The sequence below is a fragment of the Buteo buteo genome, chromosome 6 (genome assembly GCF_964188355.1).
Source record: "Buteo buteo chromosome 6, bButBut1.hap1.1, whole genome shotgun sequence".
NCBI classification, from domain to species: domain Eukaryota; kingdom Metazoa; phylum Chordata; class Aves; order Accipitriformes; family Accipitridae; genus Buteo; species Buteo buteo.
Genome location: NC_134176.1, coordinates 27,926,967 through 27,945,206, shown reverse-complemented (window position 1 = coordinate 27,945,206; position 18,240 = coordinate 27,926,967). Strand labels below are relative to the sequence as shown.

The following is an 18,240-nucleotide window of genomic DNA, read 5'->3' as shown; positions in this document are numbered from 1 at the left end:
GTTCAACAAGCAGTTTGTTGTGAGCAATTTCTGAGTCCACAGGCCAAACAATTCTTTTCAAGGTCCCAGTTGCTACAGAAAGTACTAAGCATACAAGAGGTGTCATGACATGTTAAAAGTTATGAAAAGTCTTAGTTTGTTAGGTTTTGTCACTGTTATATAAACATGTTAGAATTAGTTCTTCACCCCCATATAAAGGCTATTAATTTTAAAAAACACATAGCTTGAAACACATTTAAGAGCTCCAAATGGATGTTCATAGCTTGTTGGTATACTGCAATGACCTAATTGAACAACATCAGTTCACCCTAAACACTACATTGAGGTTTTAAGTTGTTCCATTTAAACTAAAATTATATTGCAGCAATATTGTTTCTTCAAATTACTTAGCAATCTTAAAATTTATAGGAATTTTGCTAGCTGCTAGCTTCACATATTCAGCACAGTATATGAAAGCCCACGAGGATTTCATTAGTTTCCACTAAAATTAAACAAGGTTTTCTGAGGCAACCCCATACCACTTTTAATTAAGGAAGATGTATATGAAGCAAACAGTCCAATCCATCCTTCAGATTCAGGGGTGAATTTTTAGTATTATCAGCTGGTAGAAAAGGGGAAGCTCAGAGACTGAAAAAATGTTACTTGCAGAATTAAAGTTTGAAATGCTGTAGTAAGGTGGGAAGATACTCTTAAAAGGGAATGTTCACAAGGTAACTGCAACTTGTTCATGACATAGCATTCTGCATACCCTCAGCTAACTGGACACTGCAGTGGTCTGCAGCATGGAGGTACATTCTCATGGGATGAAGATTATTACTTTACCTGTTTAAGTGCCCAGGAGACTAAAGCCAGCAATTCAACCATACTAACTTCAAAACCATACTAACTTCAAAACTAGCATGAGTTTCTGTGAGCTTCCCTGGTGGCTGTTCCTTATTCCCAGGGACTCACTGAAGTCACAAATTGTCCTGAACACCGTATTCCCTCTCTGCACTGTATAATGATGAAAGCAATAGGGGTTGCACAGAGCTTGCAAAGGTATTTCGCATTTACTTTTCAGCACATTTTAAAATACAGCATGGAGGGATAGTTGTCTGAGCAGCAACAGATAGAGGTCTTTTCAAGTCTTAACTTGCTGACTGTTCCTTATGTCCTTCAAATTCCCAGGAGCATACTTGAGGAGGTTCAGGATACCTGGTAAGTCAGTTTACACACACTTAACCTTCTTCTGGTCTTCTCTTCACCCAAAGTTCTCCTCACCATATTGCCAACCAAGCACTCCCCTCCAAAGCTTTAAGTCCAACACCAGGTAGCACACTATCAATTTCTCAGCCTAGCAGAGAAAATTGGCTTCACTGGTAAGAGCAAGTACATACCCTTGGAGTACTTTGACTTGTAGGATGTTTCCTTGAAACTAACACTATTTGACTGCTTCCCACCCTTACCTTTTTAATATAAGCAGTCTTTGTTAACATCTGAAATGCCAAATACAGGCAGTGAAAGACAATTAGCACATACTGTGGTCTCTGATAATATTTCAGCCTTAACAGACTTCAGAAAGAAGAAGGTTTAAGAACTTTAAAATATTATGGTTTGAAGTCAATATAGTTATGAGGTTTAGCCAAGTACCTAGCTAGTTGAAATTACCTCTGAGCATTAAGTGATTATTTTAGTAACATGTGAATGCCAATTGCATGGCTTAAAAGCAAGAAAAAAAAGCAGTTAAGAAAACATAGAACACTCATTCTATCTTTAATTCCCAGTAAAATGTCAGCAAAATAATCAAAACCAATTAGTTAAACACCTGGGGGAATAAAAGGGGAGAATTAATCAATTTTCCTGCTGTTAAAAGTGCTTCCTGTACATCTATCACACTCCCTCTCCCATTTGTAGGGACCAAATAATCTGAGGTGTTTCACAGAGTATGCTGGCTAGCATACCTTGTGATGATGTTTGTCTGCCTAATGCCTCTAGTGATAGGAAGACCAAACACTGTTTTTAATACTGCATTTGCATCCAACAGTCTTACTCTTGACTATTGGCTTTCCTGCTTATAGATCTTGTTCAAAGGAGTTGCTGCTAGCCAGGATAATCAGCTTCGTCTACTCCTGAAATAAAACACCTCTCAAAAGAAAAGATTTGGACTTTCAAAGGAGCTTAACAGAATTAGACTCCCAAATCCTATGAGATATCAATACAGCTGCAAACCTAACTCTTCCCCCTAAAAATTGATGCCAAGAGGTCCAGAAAGGCAGAAACCCTGCTGTTTCATGAAAATAAGAACAGGGGGAAAAAAGACCAGCTCTGGTTGTTCTTACAAAGCAATTGTTTTTAAGTGCTCATTTTATTCTGACTTTCCCATATTCATTTTGCAGTAAGAGAGCCAATAGTTCATGTTGATTTATTAAATGGAACTAGGAAAAGAAACACACTGAATTACAGCAAAAAAGTACTTAAAGATTAACTTAATATTACAGATCTGAAAAACATGTCATCTTTGTATTTATCACCTACTAGACCTATTAAATTCTTCAAAATTTAAACTTCAAAATTAAAAATGTATGTTATTTGCAAGTGTATGGAAGAAAGAGGTGAACATACAAACTAAATATAAATTAAATTATATTTCTTATCTGTGGTTTTAGCTAATGGTCTTCATCTGAGCCTTTTTTATTAACAAAACAAGAACACACCTATACCAAGTAGCAGCATCCTAAAACCTTCAGGGTAACTATATTCAGCTGCTTCCCTTCACTCAGCCAAGGGTCATCTGTGCAATTGTTTATGATGACATTTGCACTTCATCAAACTGACTCAAGACTGTTACAAGGATGTATTGGGAAATCAAGCTGGGTATCACACAACATACTTTGCAGTATTCGATTCCTCTCTGTGCAGAAAGAAATCTCCATCAACTTTATATGCAACACTATTACTTTAACTTTTGCCTTTTCCATACAGGCAGACAAAACAAGGATTTTTTTGATCCTTGTGAATTAGAGAAACAATTCTGCCTGTGACTTGAACCCTGCATTAACTGGACTTCTCAAATAGACTTTTGAAAAATTGCTATAAACCTAAGGAAATCAATTAGAGATTCCCAGGTTGTTCTTTTCACAGCAATTCTTACAGTTTAATGAGTTTATTTTCTGTTTAATTTTTTCTACAAATTCCACACATGCCTTAGTTTACCAATTAACTACTAAAGGAGTATGCCTGCAGTTGTCTGTACAAGAAGGGACCAAACTTATTAACAAAGCATCCCAATTACATTTCAATCACAGTTCTGTTCCTCAGTACTGTCATACACCCAGGCAAGCAAACAAAAGCAAGTATTTTCAATTATGCCATTAACCTCCATTCAGAAATCTGAAAGATGGGAGCAAACTGAATGCCAGCAGAATGAACATAAGCCAAGACTGAATAAGACTTCGTTCATATTTAAAATTGAGTTCACCCTCAGGAAGCAAAGCTTTCAATTTAATATGAAGTCAGATTACAAGCCACACAAGCAGATGCACCCCTTGCTGCAGACATGAAGTACACATGAGATGCTGTAATGCTTGAGTTTCACAGTTCAATTACAGCAGAGTGCCATTCAAGTTTACCATTAACATTGAAATGCCTCAGACAGCCAATGGTATGTTTAAATCTTTTCCTTTACAACACAAATACTTTCATTTCTCCTTCCTTCAGCATGCCAGTATCTTCCCTTTTACCAGTCCTGTGGGCTAGGGGTCATGCTTGATTTCTTACTTTCCTCTTCCCTTGCATTAAGTCCATGAACAAGTCCTGTCATCTTCTGTAAAGCTTCAAAAATCCCTTTCTTCCTGTTCTGACAGCTTAGGCTTACCTCTAACCATTTTCCACTCGACCTAGCAGAATCACTTCATATCAGATCCTTTTGCATCAGACATGCAGATGCTAAATAGCCTCTCATTTTATTTATGCAGACAGTATTTCTGACCCTTCAATTATACCTGTTCTGCTGTGCAGTTCCCTGACTACCTCACTACTTTCCTATCATTCTTTTGACAAGGACACCAACTTATAGTATCTTTCTGACCAACGGCTTCATACATGCCTTGTGCTTAACTGTACAAGTTCAGGTGATCAGAACTTCTTAGAAATCTAAACATTAGATCACCGCAATGATTTTTTTTTTTCCAGTTTTCTTCTAAATGTGGTACAGGCAGCAAAGCCACTCTAGGATGCCTGTGACATTCACATGAGGCCAGTAACTACAACAAAGCACCTACAAGAGCCCCATGTCCTTCCGCAGAGGCAGCCAAAAGCAATACAGGGTGTCTAAAGTGATACTGGGAAACTAAGGTCAGGTAACCCAATCCCCCACTAGGATGAAATACCAAGTACACTCTCAACAACTCATGCCCTCCATCTTTTCCTTCCTGCTTCTACCATCTCCATGTCAGATCCACACTTGCCTGAGAAATTCAACCTTTAGACTGAAGACCTCAAAGCTACAGCCTTCCTCTTCTATCTTCTCTATAAATGACCAAGAAAAAAACCACTGTGTTTTAAGCATCTGTCAAGAAAGTTTTCAAGCTTGAGCCATTTCCCTTGAATACCTTAGAGCTCCCACTTTGAGCCATACCTTCACCAGTCCCTCTGGTACAATTTTAGTGTTGTTCAGACCTAGACAACAGTCCTTACTGGTTTATTTCAAAACAAATTAGTATAAATTTCTGTACAGATTTAAGGCTAGTCATGGAGCTAAGGAACCTGCCTGCCTGACAGGAGACTAAGCAAAAGGATGCAACCATCTTTTAACGATATGCCTCTGGACCAGATTCAACAGGCCTCCCACATTATACCTTAAAAAAAGGTGTTAGGTGCAGTTCAGTTGTCCCCTTGAATTGAGACTTCTCTCACCTTAACATTTATGCCTACCAGAGCAGCAAATAGTTTTCATGCTGTCTTCTCCCTACACCACCCTCAAACACACTTTCCAATTCTAGTCCTTCTGTAAAACTTTGCCTTCTAAATGACAATTTTCTTTTCAGTGCATTAGTCAAGCTATCTGTTCTTCTATGAAGAAAGAGAGCCTGTAAAGAAAACAGGCTACTGCCAGAGGATGGGAAGATGCTGAGTTAGACCTCTAAGACACAGGTCCACTACTATGGGCAGGTAAATCTGTCATCTTGCAAAGCATCTGGTGGCAGAACACCTCAGTATCCCTTCAGGTAGGAAGGGCCTTCAGCAGTCTCATGCAGATTAAACCTTTCCTTTCTCTCCTAAGGGAAGAAGGGGGTAGTACCAAGCAGAACCTAAAAAAAGCTTTAGGATTTCCAAGGCTGCAGAAGAGCTACATAAACACAGTCATAGGATACACTGGAAGGGCCAGGGCAGCAGACCTCCCTCCACTTCTGCTGTGACATCTCTCCGTGTCAAAGCAGAAGGCTGAACACAAAGGATGTGCAGAGTCACGAGCATGAAAAGGAAGCGCTCAAATGTGTGTTGGTGGCAGGAATGCATAAAAGTGGATTTAGGGGCAGCAGGGGAATTAGAGGGAACAGAACACCAGCTCACATGCAGTGTCATGGCCACAGAGGACTCATCCACAGGAGAGTTGTGCTCACATGCATTACACTGAAGCATTACATAAGACACAGCAACATTACTGTGTAGCTTTCCTCTTTCAAGTAAAACATAGTATAACATACAGCATTTGGACCGCAAAAGAAACACTAAAGAACACTTAAAACTACACTATGTAGTTGAAATGCTAACAGGATTTACATTTATACACTGAAGGAGCAGCATAGTGTGTAAATATTCCCAACACTGCAGACTGACTTAAGTTTATTTCATATTTATTCCAACATAGGGAAAACAAACTGAAGAAATTAACTAGCAATGCTTTCATTGCTAAACAGACATATACGGTTTTGACATTTATAGTTTGCAGTACAAGTAGTGTGATGAATTAGTAACCTCGACATTCCAAACTATGAAAAAAACCACGGAAACACATTTCCACTGTAGCCCTGCATTTCTTTCTAAGGCAAGGACGGAGAGTGCCACAGGGAACGCACTGGGAAGGGGAACAGCCTTTTCTGCCCCGCATCAACGCGCCGCGGGCAGACGACGCGGGCTCGCAGTGAGCGCATCTGTAGGAATGACCGAGTCCCCCCCGAGGAAAGACCAACCGCCGCCCACCAGGGAAGCTCGCGAGGGGGCACCGACGGCTGCTGCCGTTGCAGGGGGCCCGCCTGCCGCCCTTATCACCCGAGGGGCTGCAGGGTGTGTTTACCACAGATACACCGCGGACCCGGCGAAGCGCTCCCCCACCCCCCCCCTCCGGGGACCGAGCACCGTTACAGAAGTTACCGCCGCGGCCCGGCCGCGCCGCTCCCGCCCCCCCGGACCCCCGGGCCGCTGGTCGCCTCAGGGGCCCGCTCGCGCCGCCGGGCGGGGGAGGAGCCGCCGCCGAGCCGGACCGTTCCCCGCCGCCGCTCCCGCGCCCGGGGAGAGCGGCGAGGGGGCGGCGGCGCGGCCACCTTCCCCTCAGCTTGGCGGAGCACCGGCGGGGGACGGGCAGACTCTCCCCGCCCAGGAGGAACGCGCCCACTTACCCGCCGAGCCTCCGGCGACGACTTGGTGAGAGGCCTCCTGCAGAAAGCCCCCAGACTTGCGAGCCATCCTCGCCCGCGCCGCGGCAAGAGGCAGCCGGCGCTTGGAGAACGGCTGCCGAGCCGGGGCCGACTCCGCGCTGGGCGGGTGGGGAAGAGCCGGGAGCCGCGGTTATCTGCGGGGGGGGGGAATGGGGACGGATGGCAAGGCCGGGCGGGGCGGGAGCACGCGGGCCGGGCCCCCGCACTGGCAGAAAGCATATGGCCGCGCAGCGGCCTTTAGTAACCGGCGGGCAGAGGGCGGCCCCGGCAGGACCCGGGCTCGCAGCTGCTGGCGATCGCGGCGGAGAAGGGGCTCTCTGATCGCTTCCAGCTGGCAAACCGTCAGCCTGCCTCTCTCGGGCAGAGCTGGGGCGGCCGGCGCTGGTATCGCTCTCGCTGGGGCGGGGAGGCAAGGCTTTGGCGGCCTGTCAGTGAGCTGACAGGGAAAGGCCTGTCACCTTCTTCAGACTTCCGCCATTTACTCCTGGCTTCGGGGCTGGTGCCATACAGCACACACTTGCAGTCCTGCTCCTCACAGCTACTGGGACCCAGCTAACACCCGCAGATCCCTTGGTGCTCCACTTCTAGGAAGGCTCAGTGGTGCCGTTTGGCTCACCAGCTGTCTTTCTGTTCTTTTAAAACCTTTAGACTTTGGTTCCAGCTCTTCAGTGTTCAAAGGACACGGGTGTTTTGTCACTTGGAGAGTGGCTATTGCATGTGTTATGCAGACCTGTTGGCCTGTCTTAGTAAACGAAACAGTGCCAGGGCATGGGCTTGAGTGCTGGGACACAGTCAATGGCATTGCTGACAGTCCCCAATGTTGTTTTTGCCACGGCCAAACTGTGCTTTTCCAGAAGATGCCAGGGTACATTGTGGGGGACAGCATGGGCTCATCGCCAGAAGCAGCACCGTTGAAGGGGAAGAGAGTTCAGCCATATGGATGCAGAACACACATGGACATTTATTCTCAGGGCCAGAGAATGGGCATAGATCCTTTCTGTTTAATAGTACAGACAGTCTTTTTGACTTAGCCAGATTCAAAATGGCACTCAGGTTAATAAACTACAGCTTAAGCACTTAATCAACAACTGAATACCTAAATGTTTCTATGGATTTGGAGCCTGCAGAAGTTGGGAGCAGATGCAGTATTGCAGGTGGTCTTTTATTTTCCCTGCTGTATCCCTGACCCTGTTCTACTAGTCAAACCCCTGGGTTGCCATCATCTAGCTGTAAAGATTTTTTACTTGTTTCCACTTCTTCTGTTTCCCCTAGCTCTGAATAGCACTGTGGTTTCTCACACCGTTCTCTCTTTCCTCCTTTTGCACCTAACCCACAGCCTCCAGTACTGCTGATTTTTCTTACCCCAAGGGAAGGCTCGTCCACTCTGAGCTCAACCTTTCTTCTTTCCTAACAGTCAGGGGTACATACAAGCTCAATTACATTGGTTGAGGGAGAAAACAGAGCTACTGTTGATCTCAAGGGCACATTTATTAGAGTTAAGAAGGTGGATTTAAGGAAATGGCTCTTGAATAAGGTGCTAGACTAACCAGTCACATGGATAATTTGGGATTAATTTTTTTTTCTTCCTTGCTAATAGTCCTACAGTGTTAACACAAACAAGGATATTCATTTTGAATCAGAAATCCTTCACGTTATCTTCAAAGTCATTCTGAATTCTGTGTGTGATCTTGAGCATCTTGAAATAGAACTAGGAGGCTAAATTTGCTGGCACCTCTTCAAAAGAGAAGGAAAAGAAAGGTATTTTTTACATCCTTAATTTTTAACTTTTCTCCCCTGAAAAAAAAAAAAAGACAAGACTGTTGTTGCCTTACAGGGGCATCAGCTTATGCTAAACTCAAAGCATAGATAATTTGTAACTAGGTGCATTTATGTATTCCTGCAGCACAGCTACCAGAGGCAAATGTTGGTACCTAGTTCTTTCTCTATTCCTTAAGAAACATATTAAGTTAGATCTGTTTCTTATGTCTGAACAGTGGTATGTATGCTCTGTTTTCCATGTCTGATAGGTATTTAACTGCAGTCTGCTGTCTATATACATTTTAGTTTAGTAAGAGAGGGGCTTCCAGATGTTCATTTAAAGCCTTTGAGGTAGTGACTTCAAGGTAAAATCCTAGGCACAGTGAATCCTAGGTACACCAGAGGCATTGTGCTAAAATCAGGATTTCGTGACTCTGACTCTTCAAATATATGTAGCATAGCAGAGTTGAAGAGAATATGTGCTGGTTTTCCTTGCCCTCCAGTCCTGGAAAGGTACCTTTAAGATACAAGAGAAATCTGCATTTGTTACAATAATACCACATCTTTTCCTCAAGGAGAAGGGAAAAAAGTTGAGGAAAAAATCCAATGTGAAGAAAGGCACTCTTGACTACTATAAAAGTGAAGATGGAAATACCTAAAGTTGATAAGACAGGAAAAAATAGCGTTCCAGCATTCTGGTGGATGGAATTTGCATATTGAAGAGATTAATTAATAAATGAGAAAAATATATTTAAGTAAAAGACAAAATATATTTTAGATTGGGATTTAAATGTCATTACTTATTTCATAGAGGCGGAAAGCAGTGCAGTCGGAGAAAATTTGTTTCAGACAGTATTGTGAAAGAGAGAGTTCTGAGATCACATCTCTCCAGATTGGATGGATGGAAATACAAAGGTTACTGTTAGACTGAGGGAAAGAATCTGGAAATAAATAAACCTGAATAATGAAAACCTATTAGAAACAAGATTCATCTCATTTAACTGTCCACCTCATTCACTGGGAAAGAATCTTGTTTCTTTATGTTTTACATGAGGAGCATTTTGAGAAGGAAGGATCCAAGAGCCTACAAGTGGGGTTTGTGCACAAGGTTCTAAAACTACAGTGTTTTCATCCCCCTCGGAGGCTTTTCTGGGAGTCATTTCTCAAACCTTTCCAAACACATTTTCCTGTTTTGAGAACAGATTGCAGGTGCTGTAGTATTTGGAAACCAAAATTTTATAAAAGTATCTTTGGGAAAGTATTTTCATGAAGTTTTAATACTGTTCTGATATGTTAGTTTCCAGAGTGTCCCGGAGTGTTTTATGATAGTTTAGCAACAAATGTTGCTAACTGAAGAGAGGTTCCAAGTTGGAAAGGAAATGTAGCCTTTGGTAATTTAGAACAAAGATTGGAGAAAAACAACAGGTTTATTGCTACTGAAAAGTATGGGAACGTAGAAGCGTTAATAAAGTGTTAAAAGGCTGAGACCCTAATTGCAAAAAGGAATACTATTCACGTATAACATTCAGTTACATAATTTGCATGCATTGGCAAATAAACAGTAACTTGAATTCTTTGATCTGTGTAAAAGCAGAATGGGGATTGCTGTGGGAATACAGATTAACTCTCTTAAATTAATAAACTTTGAATGTGCTGACCTTTAAGTAATTAAAATCTCAACTTCAATGTTTCATTAACATTTGCCTTAATTCCCTTGGTTTGGCTCTTTGAGACTGCTGCTCGATAAATATAGCAGGATCATCAAGTCTCCAGTGTTCTGTATCATCAAAAAGCAGATGCTGAAACATCACTACTTTTTTGTTCCAGAGAGGCAGGTCTCCCTGCGCAATGTCCCCTTTGATACCACTAGCAAATCTAGTATTAAGGTGGACTTGCTGCAGCAGTTCAACAGTAAAGAGAATTTGGAGTTGATCAGAGGGTGTAGAAACTGGTTGGTTAGATTTGTTTTCTGCAGAAGGTGTCACTGCAACAAAAAGAAGGTTTACATGAAAAAAATGAAAAATAATGTTCAGAGTGCACATAATTTACGTAGAGATATGTTTACAGAATAGCATAACACCTGCTCCTTAAAAAGATAAACTCTGCTATTGTTACTAAGTTTGCCTCACAGTGTTCAACCCCCAAATCTATTCACCTCAACACAAATTCTCCGGCTGAAAGTCTCTTTTACATATGGCCCATCTCCCTTTTTCTCCATCCACCCCTCCCTACTCCGCCGCAAAGGGCAACCCTCCCATGGTGCAGGTTTCCTAAGGCACTCCTAGGCTTAATCCCACCATTTCCCTATGGCCTCTTCCCAGACGAGTACTTGTGCGCCGCTACCTTCTCCTCCTTCGTAACCCCGGCAGGGGTTGTCTCCCCATTTGTGATGACCCCATCCCTTAGCAGGGAATGCCGTTCCCAGCCAGCCTGGGCAGCGCTCCAGTGCTAACCCCCCCCCGCCAGGGGGAATCAACTTTTCCCTGTGCGGGGGAAAGGCGGGCAGGGGAGACGCCCGCTCCCACGACCCGTGCCAGGGACGCCCGCAAAGCAGCCCCTCAAGCTCGCCCCCGCCGCGGTTCGCCTTGCGCCGCCTCTCCCGCCCGCCGGGCGGCGCCATCTCCGCGCCCCGAGGCCAGCGGCCGCGCCGCCTCGCCCCGCCTCCGGGCCGCGGCTCCGCCGCTGCGCGCTCCCGAGGGCGGCGCGCGCGAGCGCGCTCGCTCGTTCGGCCGCCCGCCCGCCCGCCTCTCCTCCCGCCCCGGCCACAGGGTCCGCCCGCTCGCGGGCTTTGTTGTGGAGGCGGCGGCGCGGGGCCGGCAGCGGGGGAGGAGCGCGCAGGTAACGGGCTGGCGGGGCGCTTCCCTCGGCGGCTGCGGCCCGGCGAGGCCGCGGCTGCCCCGCGGCGCTCGGGTTTGAATTTGCCCCGTCTCCTGCGGCGGGGCTCGGGCAGCGGCGTCGCGTCCCGCCGAGGCGGCGTTTGTAGGGGCCGCTCGGCCCTCAGCGCCTCCCCGCGGGCAAGCGGCCCTGCCCGGCCTCCTCGCCTCCCCCCCCGCCGCCGCCGGCGGCCTGCTCCGTCGCCGGCCGGGCCCTCGCTCCGCTCACCGGCCGCGTGCGCCGCGGCAGCCGCCCCCGGCGCAGCCCCTTGGCTGGCTTGCCGTTACCCCCCCCGCCCCGTGGCCTCCGGGCGACCCCGGCTCGCCCGACCTACCGCCCGCTCTGCAGCTGGAGAGGCGGGGAAGGACGTTTCCCGTGCGGGGATGCCCGACTCGGAGTTGGAGAGGCTGTCAGCTCAGGGGGAGGGAAGGGAAGGGAAGGGACGGGACGGACAGGCTGCCGCCTCCCGGGAGGGAGGGCAGCGCTGGGAAGGTGGCTTGGAGAATCTGAGGTGAAACCTCTCCCGAGCAAATTCAGGAGGTCAGTGCTGAATCTTTAGCGTCAGGTGAGAACAAACGGGGTCGGGCACTCGGAACAGTAGTAATACATTTTAAAAACAGAAAAAAAAAAACCACACCAAAAACTTGGCAAAATAAAGTTTGCAATCTGTGCTTTTTTTTTGAACAGAATGACTTTTAAAAAAAGCTCCTTAGGAAGTCCAAATGACTTGTATGCCTCAGCTCCTAATGTAATTAAGTTCTTCACTAATTGCTTTCTTGATGGTCTTGTGAAGGTCTATTTCGGTTAAGGAAAAAGGCTATGGTTTCTCAGTGTGAGCAGTTTGGAGGAAGAACATTCAGTGTGTGTATTTATCTGAGACAGCACACCCTCCAAAGTTTGCCTGTGGAACAGCTACAGCTGGGTGCAACTTCAGGGGGTTGAGCTGGTCGGTCGGAGTTGGGTGCTGTAGGAGTTTGCTCACCCGGAGTTTGGGAATTCATAGCTCCCTGCAGCGGCATAGTTTCTTTTTTAATATTTCAGTGAGGGCCTTCTAACTGCTGTTAGAACTGTCTTAAATTGCAGTGCTTTAGTTGTGTAAGAAAAATCAGTTAACCACAGCAATGCGCTTCTGGCTCAGCGGATCTCAGAGCTGCAAATTCTGGAGGTTGTGGGACCTGTGGGTCCTAGGGAAATGCAGTGATGTGCTTGCCTTGTTCTTGCACCTGTCCTTGAGCATCTGTTCTTGGCCAGTTTTGCTCTGGGAATATACAACTTTGGTTCAGCCTGAAACCACCTGTTTTGGATTATTTGCTTATTTAAATATATCATGGCACTAACTTAAACGTCTTGTGCAGTTTAACAAGAGTTAAAACTAAGTCATAACAGTTAAAGTAAACATGCTGTGTTATGTAGTAGTTCTGGTTTTGTTCTATTTTGCTTTTAAGTATGCAAAATGTAGTCATTTATGACAAGGTCCTTCAGCTGTATGGGATTTGTGAGACTGAGCTGTATACACCAGTGAGCGTCACCAGCGTGACAGCTAAGAGCTCTTCTGCCCATCACCAGTACAGAGATCAGCACTGATTTCAGGCTCTTGAAAGTGATAAACTTGTCGTGCCCGTCCAGCTAAGGAGAAGTTACTGCAGTTCTGGTTGCAGTATGGAAAGTGAAGGGAGGGCTGGGAGGTAAAATTATGTACAGGATTTGAGAAAGTAAGAACAACTGCTCCTGCAAGTTTTGAGGGAAGGAGGTGGAGTTTTGAAGCTATGCAGTCACTGCTGCATCTGATCACTGGGAGTGACAGCATTATTGGGGAGATATAGCCCTCCTAGGACTTGGTATATCTGCCTGTGGAGAGGATGTATGGTAGCAGAATATCCATTTTACCTCCTGGCACTTTCTTCACTAGTGTTAGATGTTTTGTCTAGTTTTCTTCTAGATACCTAGACTGATAAGGCTCAAACCAAACCAGTAGATTTGTGGTCAGGAAGATTATATACTCTCTTAGATTTAGTAAATGATTACTTATTGTTGGCATCTGTATATATCCTTTTTGTAGTTATTACAAGTTTTCATATAGTGAAACTACAAGTTCTTTAGGGCCTGATTCCCACTATGGTTTGTAATGGGAACTACTATGCTATTCTGTCTGATAGTAGTGGGTAGCAAATGAAATTTTAAAAATCTGTTCCCCAGTTCTCATGTGATAGCTGATTAGACTTATTGCCTTTGTTTTGTTTTGTTCTGGATTCACTTCATTTCCCTTTTAATTATTAGTTTGTCCCTTTTGGAGAAGGAAATGTTGCTTTTGTTCTTTGCATTCTGTTATTCTATCTCCCTGCATGTTAGAAGTCATTCCAGATGATGCTAAATTAGAAATGCACTAATGTTATCCTCTTTTCTTGACCAGTAAGAAACAAAACCAATTGTCAGGCTTACTGTTTCTCTTGCAGCGAGACAAACCCAACGCTTTGTATTACTGGCAGAAATAGGAATACAGTGCTGATGCCCTGTGGCCCAGGTGTAGCTTTTTGCAATTTGTGGGGTGTTTAGTTTTTGAGGGTGCCTAGATTAGTAAAAATGTAAGGAGGTTTTCAGGGCTTGCTTGAAGGGGTTAGGGGAGGGGAGAAAATATGGGGTTTGTAATTCTTTCCACAAAGAATCATTAAATTACTCACTAGAATTGAAAGCAGGAAGGTACATGTGAGCTGAGGGTGAAGGGGGAGAGAATCCTGCCTATGGTCAGTTTTGTGTAAAATAGTAATGTGAACTTGAGAGATATCCTAACAAATCTTTTTGCTACCTCCTCTTAAACTTTTTAGGCTGCTAAACATATGGCAGAGTAGGTGCTGCATGTTAATGGCAGCATGCAGATAGGGAAATGTTTTTAAACTATGAATTGCTGATCTGACTTGATGTTTGCTTTAGTGCAGATCTCCCAAATCTATGCAGAGGCTTCTTTTCACTTTTACATCTGTTATCCTATATGGGCAATAGATGTTTTGAAACTTACTTTTAAAACAACCAACCAACCCTTCTGGACTGCAGTCTATTAATGGATTTATCTACAGGGTAATGTTGCAACTGGCAGATATTCCTGAAAGTACGATTGCTGGCTTTTGCCTTTTCCTTTTAAAAGAAAATGATTTTGAATGGGTAGCAGAAACAGTTTTGAACACTTATTTGCAGAACAGATACAGCTATGGAATGAACCAGTATGTATGCTCATTTGTTAAGGTGAATCTCTGCTGCTTCGAGGCACCAGTTTTTTAAGTGATAGTATGGTTGGTGTGCTCCCTGCTAGCCTCATGAGCCATGGTACAGAAACCATAACAGCAGGCTTCTGTTTTCTACAGTAATTCTTGATTTGGACTTGAGTCTGTTAAGGACAGGTTAAAATGCAAACTGGCAGTTTCTGCAAAGTGGTGGCCTTTGCTATATAAAAGAACATTATGTATTAGAATTTTGAAAATATTTTACATGTGTAAAATTGCGTGGCATGGTTTTGGTAGCAGGGGGGCTACTGGGTGACTTCTGTGAGAAGTTGCTGGAAGCTTCCCTATGTGCAATAGAGCCAATGCCAGCTGGCTCCAAGATGGACCTGCCTGTGGCCAAGGCTAGGCCCATCAGTGATGGTAGCAGCGCCTCTGTGATAACATATTTAAGAAGGAGCGGGGGGGAACCCATGGGAATTGCAGCCGGAGAGAGGAGTGAGAGTATGTGAGAGAAACAGCCCTGCAGACACCAAGGTCAGTGAAGAAGGAGGGGGAGGAGGTGCTCCAGGCGCCAGAGCAGAGATTCCCCTGCAGCCTGTGGGGAAGACCATGGTGAGGCAGGCTGTCCCCCTGCAGCCCATGGAGGTCCACGGTGGAGCAGATATCCACCTGCAGGCTGGGGAGGACCCTGTAGCGGAGCAGGTGAATGCCTGAAGGAGGCTGTGACCCCATGGGAAGCCCATGCTAGAGCAGGCTCCTGGCAGGACCTGTGGCCCCATGGAGAGAGGAACCCACGCTGGAGCAGGTTTGCTGGCAGGACTTGTGACCCCATGGGGGACCCACGCTGGAGCAATGTGCTCCTGAAGGACTGCACCCAGTGGAAGGGACCCAAGCCGGAGCAGTTCGTGAAGAACTGCAGCTCATGGGAAAGACTCACGTTGGAGAAGTTTGTGGAGGACTGTCTTCTGTGGGAGAGACCCCACGCTGGAGGAGGGGAAGAGCGTGAGGAGTCCTGCCCCTGAGGAGGAAGGAGCAGCAGAGGCAACATGTGATGAACTAACCACAACCCCCATTCCCCATCCCCATGTGCTGCTGGGGGGAAGGAGGTACACAAAACCAGGAGTAAAGTTAAGCCTGGGAAGAAGGGAGGGGTAGGGGGAAGGTGTTCTTAAGATTTGGTTTTATTTCTCATTACCCTTCTCTGATTTGATTGGTAATAAATTAAATTAATTTCGAGTCTGTTTTGCCTGTGATGGTAATTGGTTGAGTGATGTCTCCCTGTCCTTATCTTGACCCACGAGCCTTTCATTCTATTTTCTCTCCACTGTCCAGTTGAGGAGGGAAGTGATGGAGTGGCTTTGGTGTGAACCTGGCATCCAGCCAGGGTCAACCCACCACAACATGAAGTATTGCTGGGATTGATTTTTGGTTTTCATAGTATCAGTGAATCAAATAATATATTTTTTTAAATGTGCATGTGTGTTAGTTACAATTCTGTCAAATAAATGGCATTTCTTGAGCCTTTTTGTATGAAGTGTGAAACAGGCACTGCTTATCTGTCCCAAGTACAAGTAATAGAGACATAATCATTTAAATTGAATGCCAGTGGATAGCTATCATAATGCAGTATGTGTTTATGGATTTCTTCTGTATGTTACTGAACATTAACTACATGTGAAAACAGCTTGTTGTATTTATTGTGCACCATTACACTTGGCTGAGCCTTGTCAAAGATGTTGTCAGATTTATTTCATGCTTTTCAGAGGAATTAAAATGCAGTGATTCAGTTAATTATTTTGAAAGCTTTTTTTTTTTTTTTTTTGAAAGCGAAAGTTGTGGCACCTGTCACCTATGGTCAACTTTGTTGGCCACCAGAATACATGTACAGCTTGTTTTCTTTTTTTGTTTACCAGTGCTTTTCTGTCACAGGCGTATAAAAGGAGTTTATTGGGTCAGGTGCCTAGTAGGAGGCTATTTGTATGTGTGCTGTGAGTTTGGTGTGATACATGTGCACGAGATGACTTCTGTGGGTTCTGGAGTAGGGAAGGGGATGAAGGGCTGAGTAGGGTCCATGAGCGACTCTACAGGCTGTTTGCCATTATTGTTGCTGAAAAGTATTCTGGAAATTCATGTTGAAAAAGGCATATAATTCTGTTGGTGACTTTATGTGTAGTTAAAATTATCATCGATATGTTGCTTTCAGTTTTAGCAGGGAATAAAATACATGAGACTGGTTCATAGTGTCTTCCTTATTAGCAGGAATCTATTCTGTCATTTTGCTCAGTATCACTTGCTAGAGTAGCAAACCAAGGAACAGATCCAACTTCCCTTTAAGTGAATGGCAAAACTTCCATCGGTCACAGCAGCGTGGGATTACACTGCGGGTTTGGAAGAAATAATTGGTAATGAGTTCAGTTCCTGGAGGGCATTAATTTTTGCACCATGAAATCCATAGTAAATTGAGTTAAGGAGATCCACATAACATGCTGGTAGACAAATGTTATCCTTTCTGTCCTTTTATGTAAATATGTTGAAGACGGAATTTGATCTTTAAGTTATACGTTCATTTAAATAGTAATATTCCAGCTAGCTATGCACTAATTTAAATGTTAAGTGTGAAATAAATTAGAAAAATCTAATCTGCTTCAGTAATGTAGTATTAGGACAAAGAAGGATTAAAATACTTGGTTATTGATTAGCTCTTTGGAGGGAGAGGGTGGCGGTTCCCATCAGGATTTGTGGAATGAGAGCAGGGTTGTGTCTGAATTGAAACTGTTCTGAAAATGCTGTATGGTGCTCCACTGTGAGAGAATTTTGACATGGGATCAAAGATTGCTGTACTTGAAGCAGACAGATTGAATTTTTAATGGTGTTTTTAAAATGTGCAAACCTAGTAATTTATGTTGACTTGTACTTTAGCTTATAAATAAAAATGTCCACTTGTAAAGAGACTATTTAGGCTGAAGAATTGCTTCATGCTATTGTGTGCATACGTATTACGGTTGGTGGGAACAGAACTAGAAATTGTCGTTAGTTGCCAGTTTAACAAATGAATGGTACTAAGTTTAGATTGGCTTGTGGAAAGGGAATAGGGCTTTCTGAGGCATGGCAGTTGTCATATATGGAAATGAAAAGTATTATTTCTTTTTTTGCAGAGTGTTTACACAATTAAAAATATTACTGTGTGTTTTTTCAGTTTTTAATGCACAAAGTTAAATATGTATAGATATTTGTATTGTGAACATTGTTTCTTTTTTTTAGATGTCCTTGGCTTCTTTTCCTTTGGGAGTAATCAGCTCTGCTTTAGCTTTCTTTCACTACACTATTTCCAAACATATATATTTGACCCCCTCTCTTTGTTAATTCTGTGTATCAACAGGTGAGGAATTGGAACCATTCTTAGTGCTTACGTATTAAATTTGATAGGAAATAAAATATCAGTTTGTACTATGTTTTTGTTGGTTTTTCCCTATGTATTATAGATTTAACTTCATTTTAGAAGCTTAATTGACTGCCAAAAAGATAAGCCTAGTTGCCAAGAAAAATGGTAGCTCAGCTTGTAGCTAAGCATAGTTAGAGAAATGAGAATACTAACTGAGCATAATTAGAAAATTATTCTAAGAAATTCCAGTGGCCACTTCACTGCTATTGAAAGAAGTTATGCAAAAATAAGTGTGTTCTTTTTTTAAGCATTAATTTCTCTTATTAATGGTATGACACATAGTTATATATTTATTTAAAAACAGCTAGTCCTGTTT

The 18,240-nt window shown here is 43.9% G+C and overlaps 2 protein-coding genes and 1 long non-coding RNA gene across 3 annotated transcripts in view; 1 reads left to right on the top strand and 2 right to left on the bottom strand.

Moving 5' to 3' along the window:
• The window catches only part of SLC25A21 (solute carrier family 25 member 21), a 265,037-nt gene extending 258,240 nt beyond the window's left edge, over positions 1–6,797 (bottom strand). Inside the window, exon 1 of the mRNA XM_075030254.1 lies at positions 6,597–6,797. Within this exon, the coding sequence (XP_074886355.1) occupies positions 6,597–6,663 (67 nt within the window). The 5' untranslated portion in view covers positions 6,664–6,797. The remainder of the gene's footprint in view (positions 1–6,596) is intronic.
• Positions 6,798–7,972: 1,175 nt separating this feature from the next.
• Positions 7,973–11,699, bottom strand: LOC142032099 (uncharacterized). Its single transcript, XR_012650736.1, has 3 exons — positions 11,602–11,699; positions 10,052–10,377; positions 7,973–8,429 (listed from the first exon to the last, which is right to left on the bottom strand). It is a non-coding gene; the product is annotated as an uncharacterized LOC142032099 (long non-coding RNA).
• Positions 11,144–18,240, top strand: part of MIPOL1 (mirror-image polydactyly 1) — a 195,328-nt gene continuing 188,231 nt past the window's right edge. Inside the window, exon 1 of the mRNA XM_075030253.1 lies at positions 11,144–11,231. The gene's annotated coding sequence lies outside the window, so the exon portion shown is untranslated. The remainder of the gene's footprint in view (positions 11,232–18,240) is intronic.